General features: G+C 41.7%; 6 protein-coding genes and 1 long non-coding RNA gene across 12 annotated transcripts; 2 read left to right on the top strand and 5 right to left on the bottom strand.

Annotated features, from left to right (window-relative positions):
* Positions 1–5485: 5485 nt before the first annotated feature.
* On the bottom strand, positions 5486–7105 carry LOC108156997 (pachytene checkpoint protein 2 homolog). The gene is made up of 3 exons (XM_017288791.2): positions 6958–7105; positions 6524–6887; positions 5486–6467 (listed from the first exon to the last, which is right to left on the bottom strand). Exons 1-3 carry the CDS (start codon positions 6999–7001, stop codon positions 5619–5621), a joined length of 1257 nt encoding a protein of 418 aa, XP_017144280.1. The 5' UTR covers positions 7002–7105; the 3' UTR covers positions 5486–5618.
* Positions 7106–7132: 27 nt separating this feature from the next.
* LOC108156998 (28S ribosomal protein S18a, mitochondrial) lies at positions 7133–7812 on the bottom strand. Its single transcript, XM_017288792.2, has 2 exons — positions 7611–7812; positions 7133–7547 (listed from the first exon to the last, which is right to left on the bottom strand). Exons 1-2 carry the CDS (start codon positions 7705–7707, stop codon positions 7177–7179), a joined length of 468 nt encoding a protein of 155 aa, XP_017144281.1. The 5' UTR covers positions 7708–7812; the 3' UTR covers positions 7133–7176.
* Positions 7813–8059: 247 nt separating this feature from the next.
* On the top strand, positions 8060–8855 carry LOC108155676 (protein KRTCAP2 homolog). Its single transcript, XM_017286640.2, has 3 exons — positions 8060–8160; positions 8217–8517; positions 8580–8855. Exons 1-3 carry the CDS (start codon positions 8157–8159, stop codon positions 8695–8697), a joined length of 423 nt encoding a protein of 140 aa, XP_017142129.1. The 5' UTR covers positions 8060–8156; the 3' UTR covers positions 8698–8855.
* On the bottom strand, positions 8716–9912 carry LOC108155674. 2 transcript variants are annotated; one of them, XM_033389964.1, is made up of 4 exons: positions 9688–9912; positions 9240–9623; positions 8918–9187; positions 8716–8863 (listed from the first exon to the last, which is right to left on the bottom strand). In XM_033389964.1, the coding sequence occupies exons 1-4, from the start codon at positions 9823–9825 to the stop codon at positions 8771–8773; spliced, it is 885 nt and encodes a 294-aa protein (XP_033245855.1). In that variant the 5' UTR covers positions 9826–9912; the 3' UTR covers positions 8716–8770. The 2 variants fall into 2 exon arrangements, with proteins under 2 accessions (XP_033245855.1, XP_017142127.1); XM_017286638.2 differs by having other exon boundaries at positions 9679–9909.
* Positions 9913–10240: 328 nt separating this feature from the next.
* Positions 10241–16396, top strand: LOC108155673 (protein krasavietz). Of its 2 annotated transcripts, XM_017286635.2 has the most exons (9): positions 10826–10972; positions 11348–11425; positions 12239–12487; positions 12551–12651; positions 13149–13287; positions 13538–13703; positions 14158–14401; positions 14473–14815; positions 15566–16396. In XM_017286635.2, exons 3-9 carry the CDS (start codon positions 12250–12252, stop codon positions 15601–15603), a joined length of 1269 nt encoding a protein of 422 aa, XP_017142124.1. In that variant the 5' UTR covers positions 10826–10972; positions 11348–11425; positions 12239–12249; the 3' UTR covers positions 15604–16396. The 2 variants fall into 2 exon arrangements, with proteins under 2 accessions (XP_017142125.1, XP_017142124.1); XM_017286636.2 differs by lacking the exons at positions 10826–10972; positions 11348–11425 and adding an exon at positions 10241–10366.
* Positions 16397–17546: 1150 nt separating this feature from the next.
* LOC108155675 (V-type proton ATPase subunit E) lies at positions 17547–20643 on the bottom strand. 2 transcript variants are annotated; one of them, XM_017286639.2, is made up of 5 exons: positions 20544–20643; positions 20336–20445; positions 19534–19746; positions 19140–19466; positions 17547–19075 (listed from the first exon to the last, which is right to left on the bottom strand). In XM_017286639.2, exons 2-5 carry the CDS (start codon positions 20366–20368, stop codon positions 18968–18970), a joined length of 681 nt encoding a protein of 226 aa, XP_017142128.1. In that variant the 5' UTR covers positions 20369–20445; positions 20544–20643; the 3' UTR covers positions 17547–18967. The 2 variants fall into 2 exon arrangements, with proteins under 2 accessions (XP_017142128.1, XP_033245856.1); XM_033389965.1 differs by lacking the exon at positions 20544–20643 and having other exon boundaries at positions 20336–20514.
* A 262-nt stretch (positions 20644–20905) lies between these two features.
* LOC108157444 lies at positions 20906–23137 on the bottom strand. 3 transcript variants are annotated; one of them, XR_004472077.1, is made up of 4 exons: positions 22664–23137; positions 21824–22043; positions 21365–21715; positions 20906–21295 (listed from the first exon to the last, which is right to left on the bottom strand). It is a non-coding gene; the product is annotated as an uncharacterized LOC108157444 (long non-coding RNA). The 3 variants fall into 3 exon arrangements; XR_001775194.2 differs by having other exon boundaries at positions 21365–21755; XR_001775195.2 differs by lacking the exon at positions 21824–22043.
* Between the last annotated feature and the right edge of the window lie 2090 nt (positions 23138–25227).

The following is a 25227-nucleotide window of genomic DNA, read 5'->3' on the forward strand; positions in this document are numbered from 1 at the left end:
AATGGAAGTCGAACTCTGGGAAATATTGGCTTTTAAAAATGCCAATATACGAAGCCATCGTGCGCTGATTTGGCAAGAAAATTGCAATTGCAATTGCAACCAACTTTTTTGCGTTGTGCTGTGCTGCATCGTCGTTCCCTTACTTGCTCGTTGAGAAATTGTATTTCGTTTCATCAAATGAAGAAAAATCGTACATTTTTATAAGGCCAGTGCGAGGGAGGCTACCATTGTCCAGAGTTTGGCGCCACAGTTGCTGCTGATGCTCCTGCTGCTTCTCGTTCTTTTTCTTCTCCTGCTGGGTTCTGTATTGTAGAAAAGGAGCAGAGGAAGTACTACGTCACTTTGTTATACCCTAGCAGGGAGGTACGATGATTTTTAGTGGCTGTTGGTAATGCAAAGAAATATCCTGAACGATCGGTCAAATATATTTTATTTTGGAAACAATTTGTTTGCTTTTAAAGATTTTTAAATATTAAATTACTTTACTAAGTATAATAAGGTTTTCTATATCTGATCTATATATGTATGAAGCTATAATGATCAACCATCGATCGCCCATCTAATTCCCAACTAAATTTGATCTAAGTGGAAGGCCTTTAGGTATTCCATTGATTCAAGAATTTATGCTAGACTCGTGGATTTCATGGGTCGTCGGTGCGCCGAAGATACTAACTATCGCGATGATATAACCAAATATTAAAATGAAAAGATAAACCTATAACCTATAATATCTAACCAGAATTCAAACCACATGAGTTTTTCAAGGGGTATCAACGGCTTGAGCCGAAAGATACTCTTCCTTGTCTTTCCATGTCTGTTATTGAATTTGACATATTTCTTTACAGTGTATACATGTGCACTGGGGTGTGTACTGTGTGTGTGTGTGTGTGTGTGTGTGTGCAGGTCCATGTGTGAACAGCGTTCGGCCAAGGGATTAGCGTCAGTGCCATTTTTGGCGCATTTTTCATGTGCCCTAAGCTCCGCTAGTCGGATGCGACTCATCTCCTGCCACACCCCTCCCTACCTCTGCCCCACTCTCCGCCACTCCTACGTCCCTCATCTTATATAGTAGTGTGACTGCAGTTTCGCCCATGATGTGTGCGTATCTGTGTGTATGGATATGTATTTGTCAATTTTCACTCACTTCATTTAAGTAAACACATTTGCTGCATTTCATATTTCCAGTCACGTTCCAGGCATAAATAACACACAGACACACTCGCACACATGCGCCGAGAAACGTAACGGGACATATGCGTATTAGTGAGGGAATCTAGATATATCGTTCCTGTTCTCATCATCAGTTCCTCCAAATTGGTAGAAAGTGAAATTCAAGATGAATTGTTAATTGATTTCGTGAGCTTAATCTTTGAAGACTCTTGAGCGATCCTATTAAGCCTTTAAACTGCGAAAGTCTATATAATTTCTGATTAGAACGTTTGAAGGATCTTTTATGCCACCAAAATAGTCGCATTTTGAGGAAGAGTCATGAACAGCCATGATTCCATAGATATTTAGATATTGAATATATATAACATACTTATACCACAATAAATGTCCTTGTAAACAGATATCCTATCTTATTCCCCTTTACCACAAATTTGAGCGAAATTTAAATTGAGAACACGACTCTACTGCATTTTGGCTTCACTTTACGTAGAGTTGTCGAGAGGTCGTGCCGTGGCAGGGGTCGCATCGTCTAATACTAAACTTATGTACTTGTAGTGGAGTCACAAGAGAGGGAGTCTGTTGACAATCCATTTTGGAATATCCCTTACCCTCACACAATCCTATCATACAAGAAAATGGCTTTCAAAAATATTGAATCCAGCGTTTTGAAGGCAACTCAAATTTAATTTAAGCACAATCCCTACAACCTCTGAGCACCACCATTGTGGCTGCGTTCTTTTCCTGGTTTTTTTTTGGCGGTAACTGCTGCCAACAAAAGTTCTTGGCAAAAATATGTAGGTACATACATATGTCTGTATGCATACCCATAATTAACGATCCTTGGTCAATAGCTTAACAATTTTCAGAGCCCCAGCGAAATATTTGCAGCTGCTGCAAAGAGAGTTGGGGAGTGGCGCCGCCATCGTCGTCGTCGTCTGGCTGCCAGCAAGCCGCAGGAATTTAAATTAAATCAAAATTTCATCGAATTTGCTAGCGATGAAGCAGCCATGGGCCAGAACTTCAAAACAAAAGTAAATCTTTGATCTTTTGTTTGGACGATGGAATATCTTTTGAAGTGAGTTTGAAAATATTTATACCTCCTTTTTTGAGGCAAAAAGGATAACAGTTACGTCGTGATTAATGGTAAATATTCTCATAAATGAAGTAAAATTGAAAAGAGCAGCTTCGGGATCATTGATCACTATAGACAAAACGTTGTCGAAAGGAAGAGAATAAGAAAGTCTCAGATAATCGCTATTTATTATTGTCGGTAAAGGAAAAGGGATGATTTTCTAATCCTTCTTCGGTATTTTAAGTTTATAAAAATCTCTTTTTAGGCGCAGCAGCAAATAACGACACACAGTTTTTGAGTACTTCTCAGAATGCGGCAGATAAGATTTAAAATTGTTTGTCCTCTCTTAGTTGCATTTACATTCTAGTTCAAGTGAATTGCCCAACAAATATCAACTTTAAGGCCAATTAAATACGTATGCAGGGTCCCTTAATATTGGGCCAATAAAGCACTAATCCTAAGTGACATGACCAACCAATGAAAAGCTATCGATTTCAATGCAGGCTCCAACGATTTGCAATGATTGCATTTTTCAGCTTTTACAGCAGCTTAAAGCATGTTGATTGTTGCTTGTGGGGACGGAGAATTTAAATTTCTTAACGCCCACAAAATGGTAAGCTTTCAAATCCAAACAATAAATATGAAACAAATGCTCCAGCAATAGCAACAATAGGAGTAGGGAGCAGAAAATAACAGGAGCAGGATAACAATGGGAATTTTGTAGTTGTGGAAGCAAAATTTTCCATATTGCTGAAATGCAATTGGGAAATGCTGCTTACAGGCTTCCCTCCCACCTCCGCCTATCCACCCCATTCCGATACACAGAAAACGAGAGAAGGAAAACATAAATAAACGTAGCCATCAATAGTTCAATTCTCTGTGCTTCTGCATGATTGTGCGGGGGATGTAATGGTTGCTGGGGGGAGGGAGGACGTGGTCCTGGGCATGTGGACCGACTGCAACCGGCTCAACAAAAAACATTGCACATTTATTTCGCAATTTATGCCAGGGGAATCTCTTTCTCATATTACCCATACACGGCCAGATGCAACAGTAGCGTAGGAGTTTTCAGCAAAGGAGTGGAGTTTTTTTCAAGGTACCTTTAACCGCTTCCTTTTTATTGCCGCCTCTGGTCCCAGCCACGATATACCGAAGGGTACATGTTTTTAGAAAGGGTTTACATAGTTTTCTAGCTAAAAATGAGATTAATAGACAGTTCTCATCACTCTTTTTTGCAGATCCTGGAACTACAGCATTGGTCATCTTGTTCTTTTGTAATTATCCGCCTGATCACTTCTCGTTATACAGCTTACATTATCATTCTATTGCCCAAACGAATATATGTACATATATTAAATACTCATGGAATTGCCATACTCCTTATTGTAGGCATATTATTGGTAAAATTTGGTTTTGGTTCCATTTTAGAGACCCGGTGGCAAAGTCCTTGGGCCAAGATTTATTCTTCGACACTCACAAGGGAAAAGTGCAAACGAGAATGCCTGTGAATCCTCAAACAAAATGCGTGTTGATGGTAGTTGATGTTGTTGGACTGCTCCCAAGTATATGGATTAGACGGTGCTTTCTGGGACGGCTTACCTTTAGCTTAGTATACCTTGTGAGCAGACATAAGATAGGCAAATACAAAGCAATGGGAATGGAGACCAATGAATGCTGGGATACTTTGAACGCTGGATGTAGAACCCCCACCGGAGTCGACTACAACAAATAAAAAAAACATTCGAGCATAAAATGTAAAAATCAACAACCAACGTCGCCAGATGAGCTGGAAACTCGTCTCCACTGACAGCTCTGCCACTACATTGTGCAGACTTGAATGCGCCAGAGGAGAGGAACAGAAAAGAGATATTTCTTTGTGTTAACTAATTGCTTCGCCTGCCCATATCATCCATACATCCATCAGATACATTTCCAGATCCGACTGGAGAAATCCTTGTTTTGTCTTCTTCAGCTGTCGAAACAAAAGCCACATCATTCCAGGACAAGGCCATAAACCTGCTGTCCCATTTACGCTTATCGTCTGTTGAGTTTCTTGCCATACAGCGCCTCCCCCATGCTCGAAGCCACCATGCGCCACATTTAGATACTGATTCCCGGTTGCCGTGTGGCTAATAAACCTTGTATATTTTATATGCCCCCAGCAGGAGGACGAGGACTAGAGGCTTCGCATCACATTTTCATCAACGGGGAATCTATTTTATCGCACTCTTGCCCCCATTCCCTGCCACCCATCTACATTTTATGGGGCCTGCAGCTATCCGTTCGTTCACATAACTCGTGGCGCCCACTATTTGTCTATTTTTACTGTCTGCCGAACTCGGTTTATGGCCACCTGTCGTCTGTCGTGTGTCCTGCTGTACTGTTATCCCCTTTTCCATCCTTCTATTGTGTGAATCTGTTTTTGGCAGACTTTTTTTCTGATTTAATTAAAGGTCACAAAGGTGGGCTTAAAGATAGTAAGAGGCTTAGAGTGCGTCAGAGAAATATGTAGGTCGCATCAATTTGTAGAAATGTCAACTATTCGAATAGTAATTGTACCTGATTATTAAAGTCATCACATCGATCTTTTATCGATTCTGAACCCCTTTCGATAACATATGTAATGTAAAATAGATATAATGGAACATATTTTCGAAGCTGTAGAACCCTATACCTGCCAATGACTGCCACTCATCTGACTGCATTTGTGGTGACACTTCTTAGACATAGAGTACTGCAGATGCTGCTCCATTAGGTTCCCTCAATCGATTTGGCCCACAGCTGAGGCAGTGAATGGACGGACGACTTCCAAACGGATGATGCGGATCAACAGGCAGCATCAACACAAAATCAAATTTTCAACCAAATTTGATTAGTCGTCACTTGCACTCGGCAGCAAAGGCATATCCCCCAGATGATGATGATGGGTGGGCCGCCCTTGTCTATCCCTTGTCCAGCTTGTGTATGTGACCCGGACTTGAGTGAGTTCTTAGCAGACAGACGAGTGCGTATCTCTCTGCTTAGGCAAAAGTGCTGAGATTGCGTAGGGTCCGGTCTGGTCTGGTCCGGTCCGATGTCTGCATGGAGATGAGGATCCGATGTGGGATGCTTGCAAAGAAATAACAAGATTTCACGCTTGATTTTCACATCAAAAGCTGGATACAGAAATGGAAAAAATCCCTGTGTCGTGTGTCTGTGCAAATGAAACCAAGCAGCGAAGAGGAGGCGGAGGCAGTTCCTGGATTCAGTCTGGGATTCTCAATTGTTTTTCATTGTAAAAAATTGAAGTTTACAGAGTTTTGCATTTGATGGAGATAAAGTGGAGAGATTCTATTTTTCTTTCCTTCTCATAAGAGAAATTGGTTTGCTTTTCTGTTTACTTGGGGTTGGGGCCTTCCATAGACTCCGATTTCAAGAGCTTGTGCTGGCGGATGTTCTGCTCTAGGGCCAGCAGCATTGCATCCAGAAAGTCGGACAGGAAAATCTTGCCATTCTCCTTGAAAAGTTCACTGGCGGTGTACTGGGCGTGAGCCAGCAGAGGCAGTTTTCGCAGGGTCCGACCGCTGAGGCCAACACTGCGCTCGGAAAGATCTGTGAGCAGTCCCTCCTCGATGTCTTCTGTCTCGAGGGCCTCGACCTTCACAATGCCCGCGGACATGAGCTCGACCAGCATGCTCTTGTAAATCGATCTGATGGCCGGCACGGCCGGATAGCCAATGTATTCGCGGAGATCGGCGCGATCCAGAAAGGCGAGATCAATGCTCTGAGCCAAGTTGGAGGTGGCCAGGATGAGCACATTGGGATACGTCTTGATCTCGTCCAGATGCGTCAGCAACGCATTGACCACACGCATAGCGTCGCGCGGTTCGTTGCTATTCATAGAACTCCGGGCATACGCCAGCGATTCCACCTCATCGATGAGCAGGCAGACCAGATTGTTGCTGTCCGCCACCAGCTCTCCGATCTTGGCAAAAAGTCGGGACACCAGTTTGCCGCTCTCCGAAAACCACTTGGAGAAGAGGCTGTGGCTGTTTATCTCCACCAGATGTGTGTAGGCGAAGGCCTCATGCGTCCTGATGGCCAGCTTCTGTGCCAGGGCCTTGCAAAGGCTCGTCTTTCCAGTGCCGGGTGGACCATGCAGCAGGATCAGACGATTGCAGGCAATCAAATTCGTGTCCACGCGATGTTTCGAGAAGGTCAACGCAGACATGGCGAATTTCAACAGCTGCAAGCACCATAAAGATGAATAAATTGTGTCAATCCTTTACAGATAGAACATACCCTCTCTTTCAGACCCTTCTCGAAAATCAAGGTCTCCCACAAGCCCACAAACTTTTTGGATGGAAGCAAGACGTGATTAGCATCTACGACAGCCGCACCATCATCATCGACGGCGCCATCGAAGAGACCAGAGTCCGCGGTTGCAGAAAATGCATGCGGCTTGTAGAAATGAAAGAACGCCTTCGTCTCCCCAGCGATCTCTGGCCTGCCGCCGCAGTCCCGCTCCAGGAGCACAGTGGCGACCAGCGAGGGGTCCGTCTCAACCAAGTCCGGCTTGAAGGCCACATTGTGCGGCAGGTTATTACTTGATTTCAAGAACGCGTTCACAACTGGCGTCAATACAAAGCGAAGTGCCGGTATTGGTCTATTAAAAAGGAAACGAGAAATCAATTAAACTGCAACAGGATAATGCAACAGGTGCTGGTGGTACTCACTGGTCGGTGCTGTTAAGCTGAACCTCGACGTGCGTTGCGCTCATGTTGCAATAATACGCTTATTTTGAAATTTTGCGGGAAAGAAAAAAGTTTAAGCTAAAGACGCCACGGAAATGTGACCGTTCTCGACAAGCGAAAAAATGAAGCAAAGCACTCAAATAAAAGTGGAATGGAATCTAGTATAAACATCAATACATTTATTGCCCATTATCACTAGTTTTAGTATTTGATTGTAGACTCGAGGAAATATTTGTTAAATTTCTTCCAGCCGTAACGCTGTTTCGGATCTTTTTTGCTCCACGACGGGCCCAGGTTGGGCATCAGACCCGCCTTCTGGGCCATCGTCACCAGGGTGCCCATTTTCTTCTGCTGGCGATAGCACAGGCCGGTGATGCGTCTGGGAAGCATGCATCCGTCGGATCGTACGTACTGCGACAGGATGAGCACGTCGGTGTGCTTGATATCCAGGCCCAGCGTGCATTCTGGGCAGAAAGTGGTCTGGCAGGCGGATTTTAGCAATTTCTCGGAACGCTCCGACTCTATGTTCACGCCCTCATAGGTCCTTACATTGTTTTCCTGTTTTTCTTGGACTGCAAGAGAATTTAGGGTTCCACTCAAAGGTTATGAAACAACCAATAGCACAAGCAACTTACTCTCTTTTATCAGCTGCGGCGTGGTGGTAGCCACGCTCCGTGTCTGCCATAATGTGCTTCGGAGCGTGCTGGTAGCGACTTTCAGCAGAGAGGCCATGTTTTAGCGGGTTTTTATTTACAAATTTTATAAAACAAATTAATTCCAATTTAATGTTGTGATGAATAGCTCTGGCGCTGCCACCTGCAGAAAATTCCAGAAATACGCGGACATGTGAATTGTGCTGAAATTGTATATCGGTATATTTTGTCAATTTTATTTTAAACGGTACATAGAAATCCAATAGAAGCAAGTATTTAGAATAGGCCAGTTAAGTACAAAATTGATTCACTAATCGGATAAAATTATGTGGGCATGGCTAAATATTCCATATAGCTAGTAATATTCGACGGAAGATCAAAAACTAAGAATATTTTCGAATATTTTTCGGTATATTTGAAAAATGAGACGGTATATTTTGGTATATTTCTGAGGGTCGGGCCGTATATTTTAACGATTAGTCCGCGGTCACACTGAATTACACATACAACAAAGACGCCGGCAACGAAATGTGTAAGCAAAACGTAGATTGGGGCGACTATAATTTATTAAAGATAACACCATTACAGCTGCCTCAACTAGTAGCAAGAATACGCTTCTCTCCTCAATCATCTCTGGCATACTGAGCCTGGTTATCTTTGCCACACTCCGTTTCTGCGCCGACTGGTTCAATGGATCACAATTGAATGTCTTGGTGGGCGGATACCTCTTCTCCTGGCTGTTCATCTTGAGCCTCACCTGCGTGTCCAATGCCGAAATGCTGATTTTTGGCCCGGACTTTCAGGCCAAGCTGGTGCCGGAGATACTTTTCTGCCTGTCCCTCACGGTGGCCGCTGCGGGCATTGTTCATCGTGTGTGTGCCACAACTAGGTAAATAATAGACACCTTCTCCTTCCGCCCGCATATGTTTAGTTGGTTGGCTATTCTTTCAGTGTTCTCTTCTCCCTGGTGGGTTTGTACTTTCTCAATCGAATCTCCATCAAGTATTATTCCACTTCTGTTGTGCCTGTGGATGCACCAGCACGAAAGACTGCCAAGAAGTTCAAATGATGCTGCGACAATCATGAATCGAATCTGTAGCTTATGATTTATTTACTAATGGATAACATATAAACTATAATTACTACGCGACTGTCTCAATGCCCGCCTCCGAGGTAGTTTCGTTGCTTTCTTCAGTCAAATATCTCAATATATTTTGGTCTATAAAACGCACCAGCTGTGGAGGTGTACGACATATAGATATGGAATATAATTTGCGCCGTATACATACCTTAAAACCCGATTTACTTGAGAGGTTTGTGTGCTTCTCCTCAATCTTGTCGCGCAACGCCGTGAACCATTCCGAGATTTCTGCGGCTATGGGCGGCATCTGAAATCCCTGATAGCCGGCCTGCCTCAGCCCCAGATTACAGGAGTTGAAGGCCGTCGAACTCATAAGCAGAGCAAAGGATTTGACTAGGATGTACGTCTTACACAGGGACCAGTCCGCGAGGATTGTGTCTTGGCTGATTGATTGAACCATGTCATATACCTCCCACAGCTGCAAAATAAATGCCATTAGGAAAGCATTGACCGGATTCCATTCGACTCACGCTACGATAAATGTGCAGGACTAAGGTGGTGTTGGACAAAGCGCCTATGAAGGCGCGCAGCAGTCCGAGGGCGATCATCTTGCCCGTGTCACAGGCCACCAGTATGTGTGGCATGGCTTCCAGCATGTAGATATAACCGTGCTCTTCTTCGCATGGTGTCAGCTTAAGGCTGTCCAGCATGGTAATCGTGGCATAGTGGATCATTGTGGGCTTCAGCGTATCAGAATAATTGAAGCTGGCGTTGAGCAGCTCCAGGCCTTCATCGCACCGGCGGGGTCGCTCCTCTTGGGTCACCAGGAACATAAGAACGGACACCGTGTAGAGTGAGGTCACTTCCTCCAGGGTCAAGTAGTCCTCCAGTAATCTCAGAAAATCCTTCCGGAGCTGCATTAATTGATAAAGTGATAATTTAATCAAGGAAATCCTTTCGGTTCCATACCTTGCCCACATCTGAATCGATCTGTGCTTCCACACAGAAGCTGTAGCGCTGAAGCGCTCGCATACGCAAGAGAACTTCGCGGAACTGCTCATATTTAAACGCAGGAACGCTCAATTCTGGCAAATCTGATTTTTTTTCTTCAATCATTTTATCAAAAACAAAAAACTACAGCGCCAGGCCAGATGTAGAGCTCACACTTAACTTCCTTTTTTTTTGTGGCATTTCAGTACATCAACAAGCGGGCACACTATTTGTGTCAGTGCTGCCAACAAAATAAAGTTTTTGTTTTCTCAATCATTAGAAAAACTAGCAGGATTTTCAAAATAATAATAGCTAAAATATATCCAACATTATAAACAACAAATCGACACAGCTTTTACGGCATCTCATAATAACAGTTTCCAAATTTTTTAATGAGTGACAGTTTTTTACACATATAACAGATTTTCAAAGTTGTCTGGCAATCTTAGAAGTAGCCGGATCTAGCTTTAAAAGAGCTGTATTAGCAGTGGTGGTTAAACGCACTAAATTGTATTTACGGTAAATCAACAAGCGGGCACACTTTTTGCAGCTCTATCTATTCCAAAAAAACTCGACCGCGACAAAAAAAGTCTGCGACAAAAACAGCCCAAAAAGCTACTCAAAAGTTACTTTTATTCCAAGCAAAACAGATTTTTTTGTTTTAATCGTAAGTACCGAGTCAAATTTATACCTATTATTAAGCCCAGATGCACAACATATCTCGAAGGTGAGGGAATCAAATTTTTCATTTTGCGATTGACGGCCATGTCTCTTTTGCTTTGTCGAAGAAAAAGGTTATGTACGAATTGGTATGTATCATACATACACATGCATACATACATACATAATAAAGTATAAACGAGGTTTAGTCATCAAGTAGCGGCAGCCATTCACGCAATAAACCATTTAGGGACAGTTGTTACGCCTTTGTTCGACTGTACCCCTGCATATACATTGTATGTACATTATTTAATAAAAGCCACAAAAATATGCATACTCTGGCCCCTTGTCCCTCCCTCTATTCTATTCGTGTAGTATGACAAATGTTGCTTCAAAATGGCGCCGAACCACATGTCTCTTCGTTATCGTCTCTCGTCGAACGGTTCGGCACGATTCGTCATTCGCTTTCTGAATTTCATTTAACAAAGTGGTGCGCGCAGGCCAGCACCGGGGGCGCTGAGAACTTGAAACAAACATAATACTTAGTAACCGATTGTGATAGCTGTTAAAAATAGAATTCCGGACAAAGTCTGAAATTCAAATTCACAAAATTGTAACTACTAAACACAAATTCGAAAACATAAATTCCGTTAGAAAATTCTCTCTTCAGCCTTTGTCGACACTGTGTGGCTGTGTGTGTGTGTGCGTGCGTGTCAATTTTACAGTGCAATAAAGCTCGTATGCTACAAAAGACCGTAGTCGGCGAAAACGAAATATTATATTCTACTTCTGCTCTGCCTTGATCTGTGTATGTCTGTGTAGTACGTGTGTGTATGGTAACCGCTGCGCGAGGTTAAATTAAATTACATATTTTAAAACGCACACATACACAGACGAACGGCAGTAGCTCTCTCTTTAAATTGTGAAAAGCAACAGGCACACACGCACACATACTCACTTAAATTCTCCCTTGAATTACACAAATCAGCCCCTCTCCACCTTCAATAACTGACGAGGACACGCGGAAGCGGCTAAAAGGCCAAACTTATTTCCGTTAAGCGAAAGTGTAAGTTAACGTTCGTCTTTGTTAAATTTGTATTCTATCTCTATGTATTCGCCAATTGAATGTGTACTTGGAAACGACTGCGTATTTTCCATCTTTTTGCGTTTCTGCGTTTGACAATTTCCCCTCTTCCCCCAACCAACGGGAACACACGCACACAGTGGCACAAAGGTACGAGTGTGTTTTGTATGTACAATGACCTCGTTTCCCTTGCTCCGAGCTCAGCCCGAGCTGCTCTACCAGTAACAACGTCAAAAATTTCACTTCATTCTTTACAGTTTCTTTGTCGAATTTCGTGTATAGGCTGGTTTGTTCCCTGCCCTGCTTTTGAATTTTTTCTTCTTTAATTTCTCCGCTTTTTCAGTGGTTCTTCTCTTGATGGTTTTCTGTACTTCTCGCCTTACTTTTTCTGTCGTTCTTCATCTCCGTTTGGCTCTCAGTGCTTCTTCCTTTGCTCGCTTTGCTTTCCCTTGTTCTTCTTTAGGCATTATCAAACTGTAAAAAGATTGAGTGTTCGCGCGCGCTCTCTTTCTTTCTCTGTCTCTCTGCCCTCTAGTGCTTTTGGAAGTGTGTGTGAGTGCGAGTGACGGAAAGCACATGTACACTCGGGCAGGCGAGGATTTTTAGGTTAGACAGCATTTCAAACTCAGCTACATTTAAAACAACAATAACGTCGGACTAGCAATTCGAAAGCTAGTACTTGGCAATCGATCTTGTGACCTTGCTCATATACGCAACTAGTTTCAAGTTGAGCATTTAACTGAAATAATCACTAAATTAACTGTTAACCGTTTACACGTATTATCTATTTTGTAGCAATTTATTGTATGAGTCAAAAAATAGAAAGACCAGTGCTATCGGGTCAACGCATCAAGACCAGAAAAAGAGATGAAAGAGAAAAATATGACCCAACGGGATTCCGTGATGCGGTCATTGCTGGTCTCGAAAAAACTGATGGCGACTTGGAACAAATCTCTAAATATCTAGACATCGCGGGTAACAAGCTCGACTATCGTCGCTACGGTGAAGTTCTCTTCGATATATTGATTGCGGGTGGTTTATTAGGTAAGTCTCTTATAATTGCTGGACTCTTAGAGCTATACAATTTATAATCCATCTCTATTTCAGTGCCTGGTGGTTCCATTTGTCAGGATGGCGAAAAGCCGCGCACAAATTACTGCATCTTTGATGCCCCCGAGAGCATGGAATCCATGCGCAACCATGAGCAGGTTTGTAGATCATATATCCCAGCTGACCCGAACCGATCCGATCCGATTCCAGTTTGTGTGTGTGTTGTGTGCATATAATTAGAACTGATTACAAGCTCAAAAATGTAGTCGGTGTCAGATTATGCCACATGAAACGCCACATATTTACTTGTCTTTGGTTTGTTGTAGACAACCTAACGATCCGAAGATTTCTTATGTGTCAACAACAGCTTCTATAGCTGCAAAAGTATATATAATACACAGTACACTCCACACCTGGAAGGTCACCTTTGCTTCAATTGCATATTATTAGAACCGGTTATCCATCTAAACGATGTAATTGGTGTCAAAATATGCAACATGAAAAGCAACATTTTACTTGTCTTTATTTTGTGTAGATAATAAACCAACAATCTAAAGATTTCTTTTGTTGCAACAAAACTAAAAATAATTGAAGAAAATAATGATGTACAGATGTAAAGAACTCCCAGTTAATGTGAATTTTTCTATGTTTTCAGGTATTTGTTAAGCTCATCAGACGGTACAAGTACCTTGAGAAAATGTTCGAAGAGGAGATGGGTAAAGTTCTATTATTCGTAAAGGGCTTTACTCCAAGTGAACGCATCAAGCTTGCGCGTATGACTGCGCTGTGGTTAGGTAAGTCTTCGTATAACCCTTTAACTCTCGCCTCAAAGCCCAGCCAGCGTATCCTAGAGTCGAGTCTAGATAGACCCTCGTTCGACTTGCAGCTGAGATTGGGCTAAAGAAAAAGTTACTCTTGGTATACTGACTCTTGGATGCAAAATTTAACCAAATCCAAAAGCCACGAGCCCAAGGACAAGAAGAAATCCCTCGTCCTATCTCTATCTATTTGAGAAATTAGAACCTAATCTATTTGTATCCTTAGTTAATGGCTCTGTACCGCCAAATGTGTTATTGGTACTAAACAACGAGCACCTGATCAAGGATGGCATTGCACTGGAGTTTCTACTGGAGCTATTTCAGACGTTCAAGCAAGAGAAGGGCATTGCATATCTGATTCAGGCGCTTAAGAAGGGTGGACTGGAAAGCAAGTAAGTTTTAAATTTAGACTGCAGTCTCTTATGGAATGTTCTCAGGAAGATGTTATAACCATTCAGTTGTGTATCTTTAATTGATGTTCCTAGAGTAAATTTCGTGGAGTTTTATTTATTTCGCAAATGAACTTTGGCTTCATTTGGGTGTCGATTTAATTTCGTACAAATTCATAAGATTATTTGAGAATATTTTATTTTTTAATCTACTGTCATCAAAGTCCAAATATGGAATGTTCTCAGGAAGATGTTATAACCATTCAGTTGTGTATCTTTAATTGATGTTCCTAGAGTAATTTTACGGAGTTTATTTATTTCGCAAATGAACATTGGCTTCATTTGGGTGCCGATTTAATTTCGTACAAATTTATAAGATACAATGATATATATCTATAAGATAATTTGCTCACAACATTTATTAATGGGCATGTCCTTATGTTTCTTTCCCTTTAAGACTTATGGACTTTTTCCCACCAAACAAACGTACTGAGGAATATTTTAAACAAGTTTTTCTTGACAAGGAACTCAATGAGATCATCAAGCTGCACAAGGCCCAGGCTAGCCAGGAGGCTAAGCGCGAGCTGCAGCAGACCCTCATCGATGATATCAACGATGAGAAGGCACACAATGAGATAACCGCTGACATTAAAGAGTTTTCGGCACGCAACAACATTCCCGATCATGAGATAATTGTTATTGTAAGTCAATCGAGAACAATCGATTGATTGAGAGCTGGAGTTTAATCGTTTCATTTTTGTTTTGTCCAAAGATTTGGTCTACCATCATGTCGTTGGGCGAATGGAACAAGAAGGAGGAGCTGGTCACCGATCAGGCTGTTCGTCACTTAAAGACATACTGCACTTTGTTGCAGGCATTCGCCTCAACCGACCGCTCGGAATTGGCCCTGATCCTGAAGGTGCAAGAGTTCTGCTATGAGAACATGAACTTTATGAAGGCCTTCCAGAAGATCATATTGTTGTTCTACAAAACAGAGGTCCTCTCCGAGGAAATCATCTTGCGCTGGTACAAGGTTGGTCATTCCAACAAAGGCAAAATGCATTTCCTCGAACAAATGCGCAAGTTTGTCGAATGGCTGCAGTCAGCCGAAGAAGGTAAGGATATATTTTATAACGAAAGTGGGGTTCGATATGAGTGCAATTTTTGAGAATGGTCTTGTCCTGGATGGCACTTTCATTGTACAAAATTGCAAGAGCATTTGGGTTTTTTGCTTGCCTCGTTGCTCAAAAAGAAAACCAGAGCAACGTAGGCCAATGAAAACCTGGACAGAATTATGGTATTCTTTGCAGCGTGCCTCTAACCAAAACCTTGGAGTGCTACAAATCTCATTGTGCACAATTCCAGGAGGTTAAATATCGGTCATGCCAGAGCAAATGAATGATTGGGTGTCCATATAACTTTTCATAGTTACATTTGGCCAATAATCATTTGGACAGATAACTCCAACGTAGAAGAATTCTGTGCCTATTCTCCCAAATAAGTATCCGCTCCGAACATACTCCAACGTTCGTCGTAGCCATGAGGATTATATGCCAACCACATTAGGTTTTAGTCCTGCCTCGCTGTTTCATATAACTTTACCTGGACTAAATTATTGTATTACATTTGGCGCATGCCTCTAACCAAGATTTTGGAGTGCCACAAAACCCATTGTGCACAATTCCAAGAGGTTAATTTCGGTCATGCCAGAGCAAAAGAATGATTGGGTGTCCATATAACTTTTCATAGTTACATTTGGCCAATAATCATTTGGACAGACACATAAAATATGACTAAAACTATATTTAAGAGATCTCTGGAAACTTTTGTTCACTTTTTACATGTACTTTTTGGCTTTTTTCCAGAATCCGAATCTGAGGACGAACAAAAGAATGGCGATTAACACATTTTTGGTTAACGAAAAAGAGCATGGCTAGAAGGAACAACACAAACGGAGCCGCCTGTCCCAAATCCAAACCAACAAACCCAAATCCACACACCAGACACACACACACCACAGTGCTCTCCATAGATTTGCATAGATAGTCTCCCCAAGTCTTCCTCCACCCAAGTCAATGGCGAAGAGAGAGAGAACTTCTAAACTATTGTTCAACAAAACTCACCCTCAATCCTCAATCGTTCTCGATTTGTGAATGCAATATATTTCTTAACTATACAAACCGGTTATCCACATTGTGTTAATAAAGGTTTAAAGATTTACAATTATGTACCAAAAAATATCACCACACACAGGAGAGGCATCTCGAACAAGAAATCAGCAAGAATTGCACGCACTGTAATCTATCAAACTGGAGATCAAGATAATATGTATGTACCAGGGGAGCATAGCATACAAGATACATATATTCCTTATGTTGTAAAATGAGCTGCAGGCCCGTTTGTATGTTCGCATTATTTATTTAAAAATCTACCCCCGGCACATATGCATATATATTAAAAAGAAAAGAAAAAATTTATTAATATTCATCTACGAGAGCGCGGCGCCAAGCCAGTATGGAATTTGACGAGGTTATCTTCGAAATAAAGATTTGGAAAAGATGATTAAATATATGACTGGCATGCAAGGCCACCACCAGTTTCAACGCAAATTATTATGTGAACAGAGCGTATGGAATTACGAATATTTTAATTGCATGAAATTGTATGTATACAACAAATAAATGAAATACAACAAATGTGACGGATGCGACAATTGTTTTTTTTTTCTGGTAGTGCAATGGAATAATTTCCATCAAATATATTAGTTTAGTTTACAATGGCACCCCCAAAACATGTGGGTATACTTTTCACACAGCCTATATATACATATGAATGTATTTACACGATCGATCAGCGCTATATCGATATCGATACTAGAAAAAGTCACAAAGTGTGACCAGCCCAAATACATTCGTAGAAAAATATTTAGGAATATATGATATAAAAAATAAACACCATAATTGATCGTACTTTTTATTTTTAATTATGCGACGAGTCTTGTAATTGGCGACACAACAACAAAGTATAAATAATAACACATTGCAGCACTGTTTTTGCGCCACGAACAAAACCGACTTGCTCTGATCAATTTGAGGTTTTGAAAATGTTTAATGTATTTTTTTTTTTTTTGCTTGCGTCCTTGATGGTATTGTTTATGGAAATGTATGGATAAACGGCTAAGGTGCAGCTGTTTGACCAAACCCCCAAAAATCGTATTTTCTGGTATCTCTGGCTAAGTGTCGTTTTTTACTTTTCTCGGAATACGACACAAGAATTTATTTTTGAAAACTAAGAAATAAAAAGCATGTTTCAATAAAAAATTAAAAAAAAATCCCCATATATATCAGAAAAAGTCGGTTTCGTGGAGTAAAAAAAGGTGGATTTTGTTGTCTAGTGTAATTAGCTAACGCAGCAATCAAGTGTCACGTGCAAAAGGTTACAGTAGTTAATCGCTTATGAGAACTTGAAATGGAATCAGATATTATATTCAACGGAGTTAGCCGCAGGTCTTGACGATAGCGATCTGCTTGATTAATTGTAATATCCCACATGCTAATTTTAATGATATAAACAAAAATAGAATGTACGGAAGACTAACATACAGTAGTACTTGATGGTCTTAAAGTCTCTGGAAAATTTAAATTTAAATAGTTCCTTGGTTTTTCGGTTTTTCAGTTTTTATATTTGAAGTGTTGGAAAAAAGGGCATAGGCGTTTACATATCTTAAAAGTCGCTGATAAGGCAGGGAACAATCCATAGCAACAATCCGTCTATGAGTAAAGTTGTCGCTCCACTACCCAATTTTGTTCCTTGGAGTGCAAAAAGTTTTGGATTCGCTTAGTTTAGTTTTTGGAAATACTGTTTTTATTCAACATAAATTTTGTTTAAAAGTAATTTTTTCTTGCATTTCTCGTATTTCATTTAATGTATATAGTACTCGATGTTATATAATAACGCATATGCTATTTGTTTGTATTTTTGTTGTTGCTAAATTTGTAGTTGCTATTCATCGTATTTGAACAATTGCAATTGGTGTGTAACTTGGTTAAAAATGAGCCTGGAGAATAGAATACACTATGAACGACACAAACTTCACAAATTATTTGAGAGCATGATATGATGCAGGTGCAGGTGCAGTGGTGGCAAGTGGCAGATCGCGAGTCAGCAGCAGTTCCATAAATTGTTTCAATCTAATTTCCATTTTTTTTGTAGTTTTCTTTTTTATATATTTTTTGTTTAGTTATCTTTTAGTTAAGTGTATATAGTTATGGTTTATGTAGAGTGGAAGCTGGATTTGAGGGTCAACAAATTTAGCTACTTCTGGGCCGTACTTGGCAATACTTCATTTCGTGTTTTCGTTTCGGTTGGGGTTTTGGTGCGTTTTTGCGTGCTTTTGCGTGGTAACTGTGTATTCTCGTTACGCGTCCAACAACAGACATTGGATGATATTTGTGTGGTTCCTGTGCCAGTGGCTGCTGCGCAATCGTACGTCACCTTCGGTTCAGCGAAATCAGACCGATATCCGATCCGATTTCGGTGTTTCCGCAGGCAACAATGCTGAGTGTACGGTTTGCACAGACTGCTAGTGGCACCTGTGGCTTCTGATGCTGCTGCTATTACTGCTCCACACACTGCTGCACATGAATAATTACAAACATAGACACACATAGATGCATATAAAAGTGTTCAACAAAGACTATAGACGACAGAAATTAATTTACAATAATATAGTAAATAACGCAAAGAACAGGGGAGGGAGGGGGTTCAAAAATCAAAGGGCAGGAATGTATGCAAAAAAATTTCAAAAGTGTATGCGCCTGTGTTCAGAAAATATACATTTAGGTAAAAAAAAAACGAACAAACTTTAACAAACTCGTATTACAAGGCTCTTTTTTTCGTATGCTGATAGGATTTTGTGTATGCCTAAAATATATATATGTATATAGTAATTATTGGCATACATATATGTAAATGTTGTGGGCGTATGGATATCTCATATAACTGAAGACCGAAAGGGGGTTCTGAGTGTGTTTCAGTATCAATCAGAACTATACAGAGACAACGGCAATATAATTTATAATGGATTGATAATACAATCCCTACATAGACACCAGACACCAGATTTGGCCATGGCCTTCCATGAGGATCGGTTTTACGTTGATTTTTTCATATGCTGTGGGTGGAGTGGAGTTTTTAAAATTGAACTTTTCCTGCTGGTATTATTGGTTGGTTTTTCTTCTTCACTTCATCTGCATGCACTTAACAATTTAATCGGTGAATTTGCGGTTGACATTGCGGCCGAACAGGGCGTTACGGATCTCTGGCACAAGCTGCTGGGAAATCAACTCTAATCTGGACTCCAGCGTGTTTGGCACCTACAAGCAAATAATCTCAAATTGAAGACAAATACAATTTTAATGTTATGAGAAGGATTCCAACCTTAATGCGTCCGTTGAGGGCCAACAGCTCCACACCACCGCAGGTATCAGCAGAGAGGTAGTTAATCTCGTCAATGTGGAGATCGACATTCTGTTTCATTTGGGCCTTGTACTGTTCCACAGCTTGGGGCAGAATGTCGCGGATCAGCGACACATCGACCTGGCGGCAACGCAGTGTCACCTTGGGCTCCATCACCTGGAAGAGGCCCTGGACAATCAGCTTGGTCACGACGGCCTTGTATTCGCTTTCGTTCTTGGTGACCTCGCCCAGACGTTTACGGGCATCATCCAGGACATTGCTCACATGATCCTCCCGCACTTTCAGTACCTAAACAACACACAGAGATGGGTTTATATGGAATCGATTTAGCGGGAAGGCGGGACACCGCACACACCTTCAAGCGAGCCTGGTTGAGCATGTTGGATGACTGGATTTTCTTCTGGAGTTCCACCTGTTTCTCCTTCTTTTCGTAGTACTCCATGATCTTGAGACGCTGCTGCTGGACGAGGCGTCCTTTCTCAATGTTGAACTCCTCCTCGGCTTTGGCATCGATCTCCTCGGCTTTTTCATTGGCCTCCTGCTCAATGAACGCCATCATGTGTTTGATCTGAAAATTGCATTGATAAAAGTATTCGAATCACAGGCCATTACATTAACAATTTGTTTAAAATTCCAGTTCTTTTTCCCCCAATTATTTAATTAGTTTTCTTGGAAGTTTTCGTTTTTTTCGGCTGATAACGTAAGGGGGAAGGTGGGCGGGGGGTGGGCTGGTCGTGTGACAGAGAGTGTGGAGGGGCAGCATCGCAAACACCCACTAGTTGTCTCGCTTCAACACATGGTACTCAATGGTGGAGCCCATGTCACATGACCAACACGAATTTTTTTACTCACTTTTTGCGTAGAGTATTTGAATTAATAACCAGCATTTTTACTACACATTAGGTTTAATTCAACAAAATAGGTTGGCATTGTACAAGTGATAACCAATGAGGCGGACAGACAATGGTCAATAGGAATGTGCTGCCATGAGAAATTCACATGACTTCGAATCATTTTGGATCCCATGACTTCGCCATCTTTTTGGTTGATTGCATATTAAAGACACAATTTCCACTAAAACCCTCCCTTTGCACAGGAACATGTTAAGTGCCTTTACCCCAAAATAGTACATTTACTCATTTTGATCTCCTATTTACCTGTTTCTGTACATCAGCGTCGCTCAATGCCATCTTGACTGATTTTTTCTCACTTGCACAAAACGGAAAAGAAATTCAACTGTTCCAAAGAAATCCACGTGTGACCGTGCCTGTAATAGTTGTAATTTCAATTAAATTTATATGCTCCGTGAATTTTTTTAGGTGCAACTCCAGAATATACGAGGAATCGTCGAAAACAATAAGTTACTTTTTTGCCTTCTGCCCGACGTCTGTCTGAAAATTTTTTCACAGCAAATCGATCATATGATTTTTTAGTGTGACCGCGGATATCAGGCCTGCATATGTATAATATAACTTGAATTCGTCAGTATATTTGCGGTATTTTTAAAATATATTTTATCGATGAGGTAAAAAAAATTTATTTTGAAATCGAAAAAATGGAAAAAAATAATCGATACAAAAAATTTAAAATTTTTGAAAATATTACATTTTGCTTTGTACTTTGTCTAGTTTGTTTACGTTTGAAGGAAGAATGGAAAAGAAAAGGAAAAAATGCTAAAATATTTGTATTATTAATTGTATTGTATTTTTATTTTTTACTGTTCCCAATTACAAATATAAATAAAATACAAGGAAATACAAGGAAAATACAAGAGCATATGGCTGTGTTACGTTATTTGTTTCTTATTTCTGCTTTGTTTTTTTTTTTTGTTTCTTTTAGAATAGGCTGGATTTCGGTGACAAATTCTCTTTCGATCTGCCACTAATTGCCACTACTTGCAGAACACTTTTTTTTCTCTGCGTCCTCCCCTACGCACGGGGTTTGGACGCATACGCGGAGCGAGGTATCAAGCCGACGCGGCTGCCGTCTGCCGGGCACTAGTTGGCCTCTCCTCTCTTGCTCGCCGAAGTGCTCCACAGGGACGTCCCAAAGCTCCGGCGAACTTTGATGAACTTCAGCTGGTTGTCGTGGAAGACGAGCCTCCTCCAATTTATAACCTAGTGCAATTTGCACACACATAGAACACCTTTATACATTTTCGCTGGGCTGTTTTTTTCTCAACTTACCCAAGCGGGTAAGCCCCGTCGAAAGGGTGTATCGAAAGGGTATCAACGCCTCACTGCCTGGGATATATTTCACTTGTTGTTACAGTTGAATGCTATTATCCGGGTGCCACTTTAGAGGGTACTTGGTGAGCACCATTTAATGCCGTCGACCAGGCTTGGAATGCTGCAATGGCGTCTTATGTCATCTATTTGTAGCCTTTCTTCATGTCGAACTTCGACTTCGAATCCGCTCTCCTTTCGACGAGGAAGTCTGACCTGGCTCTGATCCCAGGTCCTCTTTGCCGACTGTTAAAGAGAATTTCTCTTGCTGCTCGTTAGACGGTGCCTAATTTTCGGCGGACCCCAAAAAACCTGCAGGATTATAAGGAGGCAGAAATACTCGTTGAGGGGCCTAGTAAAGTTGGAAAAAATAATACAACTTATTAACTATACCATACTAAAAGTTAACTCCTTATCTACCTCAAATTGTCTTTGTGGACCTGTAACGTGCAACCACAATGTAGGCGAGATGGTCCTCTCAGCTTGGAGCGGCACGCTGTCAATTTTCCGGCTACTGGCTCGTCGGCCACGAGTGTGGTGTTCTTATGTATTTTGCTCCTAAGCTGAGGCCTACCCTATTATTATTTTACATTTAATGCGTGTCACTAAGCCATTTGAAACCGGACGGAAAGCACAACACCTAAAACGAAAGATAATAACTGCACTGGTGAAAGGACAACAAGAATTCCTCAGCTGTTCATGAGGAGTGATGTTCGACCACCCTACCTTGGTCTTGTTGTGCCTTGATTTGCTACAAGACCCCTTATATTACGGGGGACGTACAGGGGCTTGCTGCAGGAGATCAAACACTATAGCTTCTACTCACACATTATAAACATTTATTCATTGCTTATGACTAAAATTCTTGATCCCTTGTAATTAAGTTTATTCATTAGTTTCTCCCTTCCCCGAGTATTGGCTACGACTTAATTTTAAATAAAATAGAGTGAAGTAATGTAAATAAGTAAGAAGCTTAGATTAGATATGTTTGAGAACAGATAATTTGAATAAGAATGAAAACAAAAGAAATGTAAGAAATCTTAATCTGAGATTTCGCTGGCATATCGATCCATCAAAGGGGAAGGTGTAATGCGCGAGAGACGTAGGGAAAAGAATCAAGAGGAGCGCAATTATCTACGACTTTCCGATGCCCTCTCTTTTCATCCCACTAATTGGGTGTGCTCCCGTGACGAACCTTCAGAGCATTCGCCACACAAAAAAAATGGAAGATAATTTATTTGTTTAATTAAAACCACTTACAGAAATCTCCATCGACGAAGCGCTTCCGACTTGGGTTTCTGAAAAGTTTAAAAAAAAAGAGAACACACACAATTCGCACACACAAAAAAAAGTGAGACGACGACCGATCGGTGTGACGATTGCAAATAGCAAAGAACAAAGCAAAAGAGTTCTGTCGACGCAGGCGCAAAGAAGACGAAAAGATAAAACGAAGTTCTCTGCTACTGCGCACGGTCGGCAGAACCGAATTATGTTCGGCACGCGCGGAAAATAGCAAATGCAAAGCGAAGAAAGAAAAAGAGTTCTGTCGACGCAGGCGCAAAGAAGACGAAAAGATAAAACGAAGTTCTCTGCTACTGCGCACGGTCGGCAGAACCGAATTACGTTCGGCACGCGCGGAAAAGAAAGAAACAAAAGAAAAAACAAAGGGTTCGATTTGGCTGGCGTCAACGCCTCGATGACATTGTAGATGACATTCGTCATCGCTCACTGCTGGTACTGCAGGGGAGGCTCAGGCAGGTCGAGCCAATTTTACTGTGAATTTCTATCTCTCTTCTTCTCGTCCCTTACGCCCCTTCCGCATTCCTCTGCGCTCAGTCTCGCATTCCTCTTTGCGGATCACCGGCACTTATCGAGCACCGGTATGTGGGGGCTGGCCCTCAGCGGCAAAGTTAGGTGGAGAAAAAGGGAAAGGGATAGAGAGATCAAAAAGCCTAAATGAAGAGGGACAATGAAATAACCCGGGTAAAAATGCTTAGAGCATATGACTGTGTTACGTTATTTTTTTTTTGTCTTATTCTTGCTATTTTTTTTTGGTTTCTTTTGGACCAGGCTAGATCTCTGTGACAATTTCAACTTCGATCAGCCACTAACTGCCGAACACTTTTTCCTCTCTGCCTCCTACACTACGCGCGGGGTATGGACACATACGCGGAGCGATGAAACAAACCGACGCGGCTGCCGTCTGCCGGGCACTAGCTGGCCTCTCCTCTCTGGCTCGCCGAATTGCTCCAAGGCGACGTCCCAAATCTCCGGCGAATTTCTATGACCTGCAGCTGGTTGTCGTGGAAGACGAGCCTCCTCCAATTTCCAACCTTGGGAAATTTGCACACACAGAACACCTTTATACACTTCACTCGGCTGTTTTTCTTTTCAACTTACCCAAACGGGTGCCCCGTCGAAAGGGTGTATTGCAAGGGTATCACTATACAACGCCTCACTGCCTGAGATATATTTCCTTGTCGTTATTTAATTTAAAAGGTTTCTCTCTCTTTTTTTTTTTTTGAATATTTAAAAACCCCGCTTCCACTTTAGAAAATGAACACCATCCAATGCTGTCGACAAGGCTTGGAATGCTGCAATGGCGTCCAATGACATCTATTTGTAGCCTCTCTTCTCGTCGAACTTCGACTTCGAACCCGCTCTCCTTTCGACGAGGAAGTCTGACCTGGCTCTGACCCACTCTCTGATCCCAGGCCCTCTTTGCCGACTGCTAAAAGAGAATTTCTCTTGCCTCTCGTCAGATGGTGCCTAATTTTCGGCGGACCCCAAAAACCCTAGGCCTCCTCACAGCAGCTACAAGCCTCACCGTACAACCCTCATGACTCATCCATTAGTCTTGTTTGAGTTGTTTGTGCAGAAATATATATTCTTCTCATTGACTTGAATAAGTCTATTACCGAACATACACCTACTCGAGGGAAAGTAAATAGTTCAGAAAATCAGTAAAAATCGGTGAGCGCGGAGACAACGCCCGCTCCAAAACATTTGGCCAAGAAAATCGAATCAAGTGCAAAATCTCACAACCGACCAAAAAAAACACCAAGAACCTTTTGGTTCTTGCATCACCAATAAAAATAAAAAATCCAACCCGTTACACCAAAGCGGACGGCTTTGGGCAGCGGCGACGATAGACAGGAAGAAGCATACGAGACGGCCAGCTGGAGAACCTCTACAATTTAAAACGAGGGGGAACGTTGCGAGTTGCTGCGTACACCGCAACTCTACATTTATACCCGATACTTAGTCAGTATGGCTCACCTCCGGCAACCGCCGCTAATATTAAACGACACGACAAAGAGTGCGTGCAAGAGAGACAGAAAATCAGTCTGAGCGTGACGTCGGGTGCTGCGTAGCCAGTGCAAATTGATTTGTTCCTTTTGGCTATAAAAATGATCTGATCTGATCCAGATTCATTCATTATCTATGATTCTGCGTTTTTAGTTTTCTCATATCTTCAATATTGTGGATGCAACAGTTTTTCGTCCTTTGTGGGGGCGGAAGGGGGTGGGGCGAAATTTTGAGATATAGCTCTTATAGTCATTGAGCACTAGGCGCTAATATGGTCGGACAGACGGACGGACGGACAGACAGACAGGGCTCAATCGACTCGGCTATTGATGCTGATCAAGAATATATATACTTTATGGGGTCGGAAACGATTCCTTCTGGACGTTACACACAAAACAATTATGTCACAAGAGGCCACACAGGCACAGCATCTTAACGAAAAACATAGGGCTGACGCCCTCCGTGTCTTTATCTCAGGCCTTAGACGAAACCTAACGGACGTACTATTTTCGGCT

Source organism: Drosophila miranda, chromosome 2, assembly GCF_003369915.1.
Source record: "Drosophila miranda strain MSH22 chromosome 2, D.miranda_PacBio2.1, whole genome shotgun sequence".
NCBI classification, from domain to species: Eukaryota; Metazoa; Arthropoda; class Insecta; order Diptera; family Drosophilidae; genus Drosophila; species Drosophila miranda.

Bases quoted from the DNA above. Each gene is read 5' to 3' on its own strand.
- LOC108156997 (XM_017288791.2), bottom strand. From the start codon at position 7,001: ATGAGCGCAACGCACGTCGAGGTTCAGCTTAACAGCACCGACCA. The intron at 6,888-6,957 runs GTGAGTACCACC...CCTTTTTAATAG, and splicing joins CAGCTTAACAGCACCGACCA to ACCAATACCGGCACTTCGCT. The intron at 6,468-6,523 runs GTATGTTCTATC...TGGTGCTTGCAG, and splicing joins AGAAGGGTCTGAAAGAGAGG to CTGTTGAAATTCGCCATGTC.
- LOC108156998 (XM_017288792.2), bottom strand. From the start codon at position 7,707: ATGGCCTCTCTGCTGAAAGTCGCTACCAGCACGCTCCGAAGCACATTA. The intron at 7,548-7,610 runs GTAAGTTGCTTG...ATTCTCTTGCAG, and splicing joins GCCGCAGCTGATAAAAGAGA to TCCAAGAAAAACAGGAAAAC.
- LOC108155676 (XM_017286640.2), top strand. The intron at 8,518-8,579 runs GTAAATAATAGA...CTATTCTTTCAG, and splicing joins CGTGTGTGTGCCACAACTAG to TGTTCTCTTCTCCCTGGTGG.
- LOC108155674 (XM_017286638.2), bottom strand. From the start codon at position 9,825: ATGATTGAAGAAAAAAAATCAGATTTGCCAGAATTGAGCGTTCCTGCG. The intron at 9,188-9,239 runs GTGAGTCGAATG...TTTATTTTGCAG, and splicing joins TCCTGCACATTTATCGTAGC to CTGTGGGAGGTATATGACAT. The intron at 8,864-8,917 runs GTATGTATACGG...ACACCTCCACAG, and splicing joins CAAGTAAATCGGGTTTTAAG to CTGGTGCGTTTTATAGACCA.
- LOC108155673 (XM_017286636.2), top strand. From the start codon at position 12,250: ATGAGTCAAAAAATAGAAAGACCAGTGCTATCGGGTCAACGCATCAAG. The intron at 12,652-13,148 runs GTTTGTAGATCA...CTATGTTTTCAG, and splicing joins CCATGCGCAACCATGAGCAG to GTATTTGTTAAGCTCATCAG. The intron at 14,816-15,565 runs GTAAGGATATAT...GCTTTTTTCCAG, and splicing joins GCTGCAGTCAGCCGAAGAAG to AATCCGAATCTGAGGACGAA.
- LOC108155675 (XM_017286639.2), bottom strand. From the start codon at position 20,368: ATGGCATTGAGCGACGCTGATGTACAGAAACAG. The intron at 19,747-20,335 runs GTAAATAGGAGA...TGCAATTTTCAG, and splicing joins ACGCTGATGTACAGAAACAG to ATCAAACACATGATGGCGTT. The intron at 19,467-19,533 runs GTGTGTGCGGTG...TGTGTTGTTTAG, and splicing joins TCAACCAGGCTCGCTTGAAG to GTACTGAAAGTGCGGGAGGA.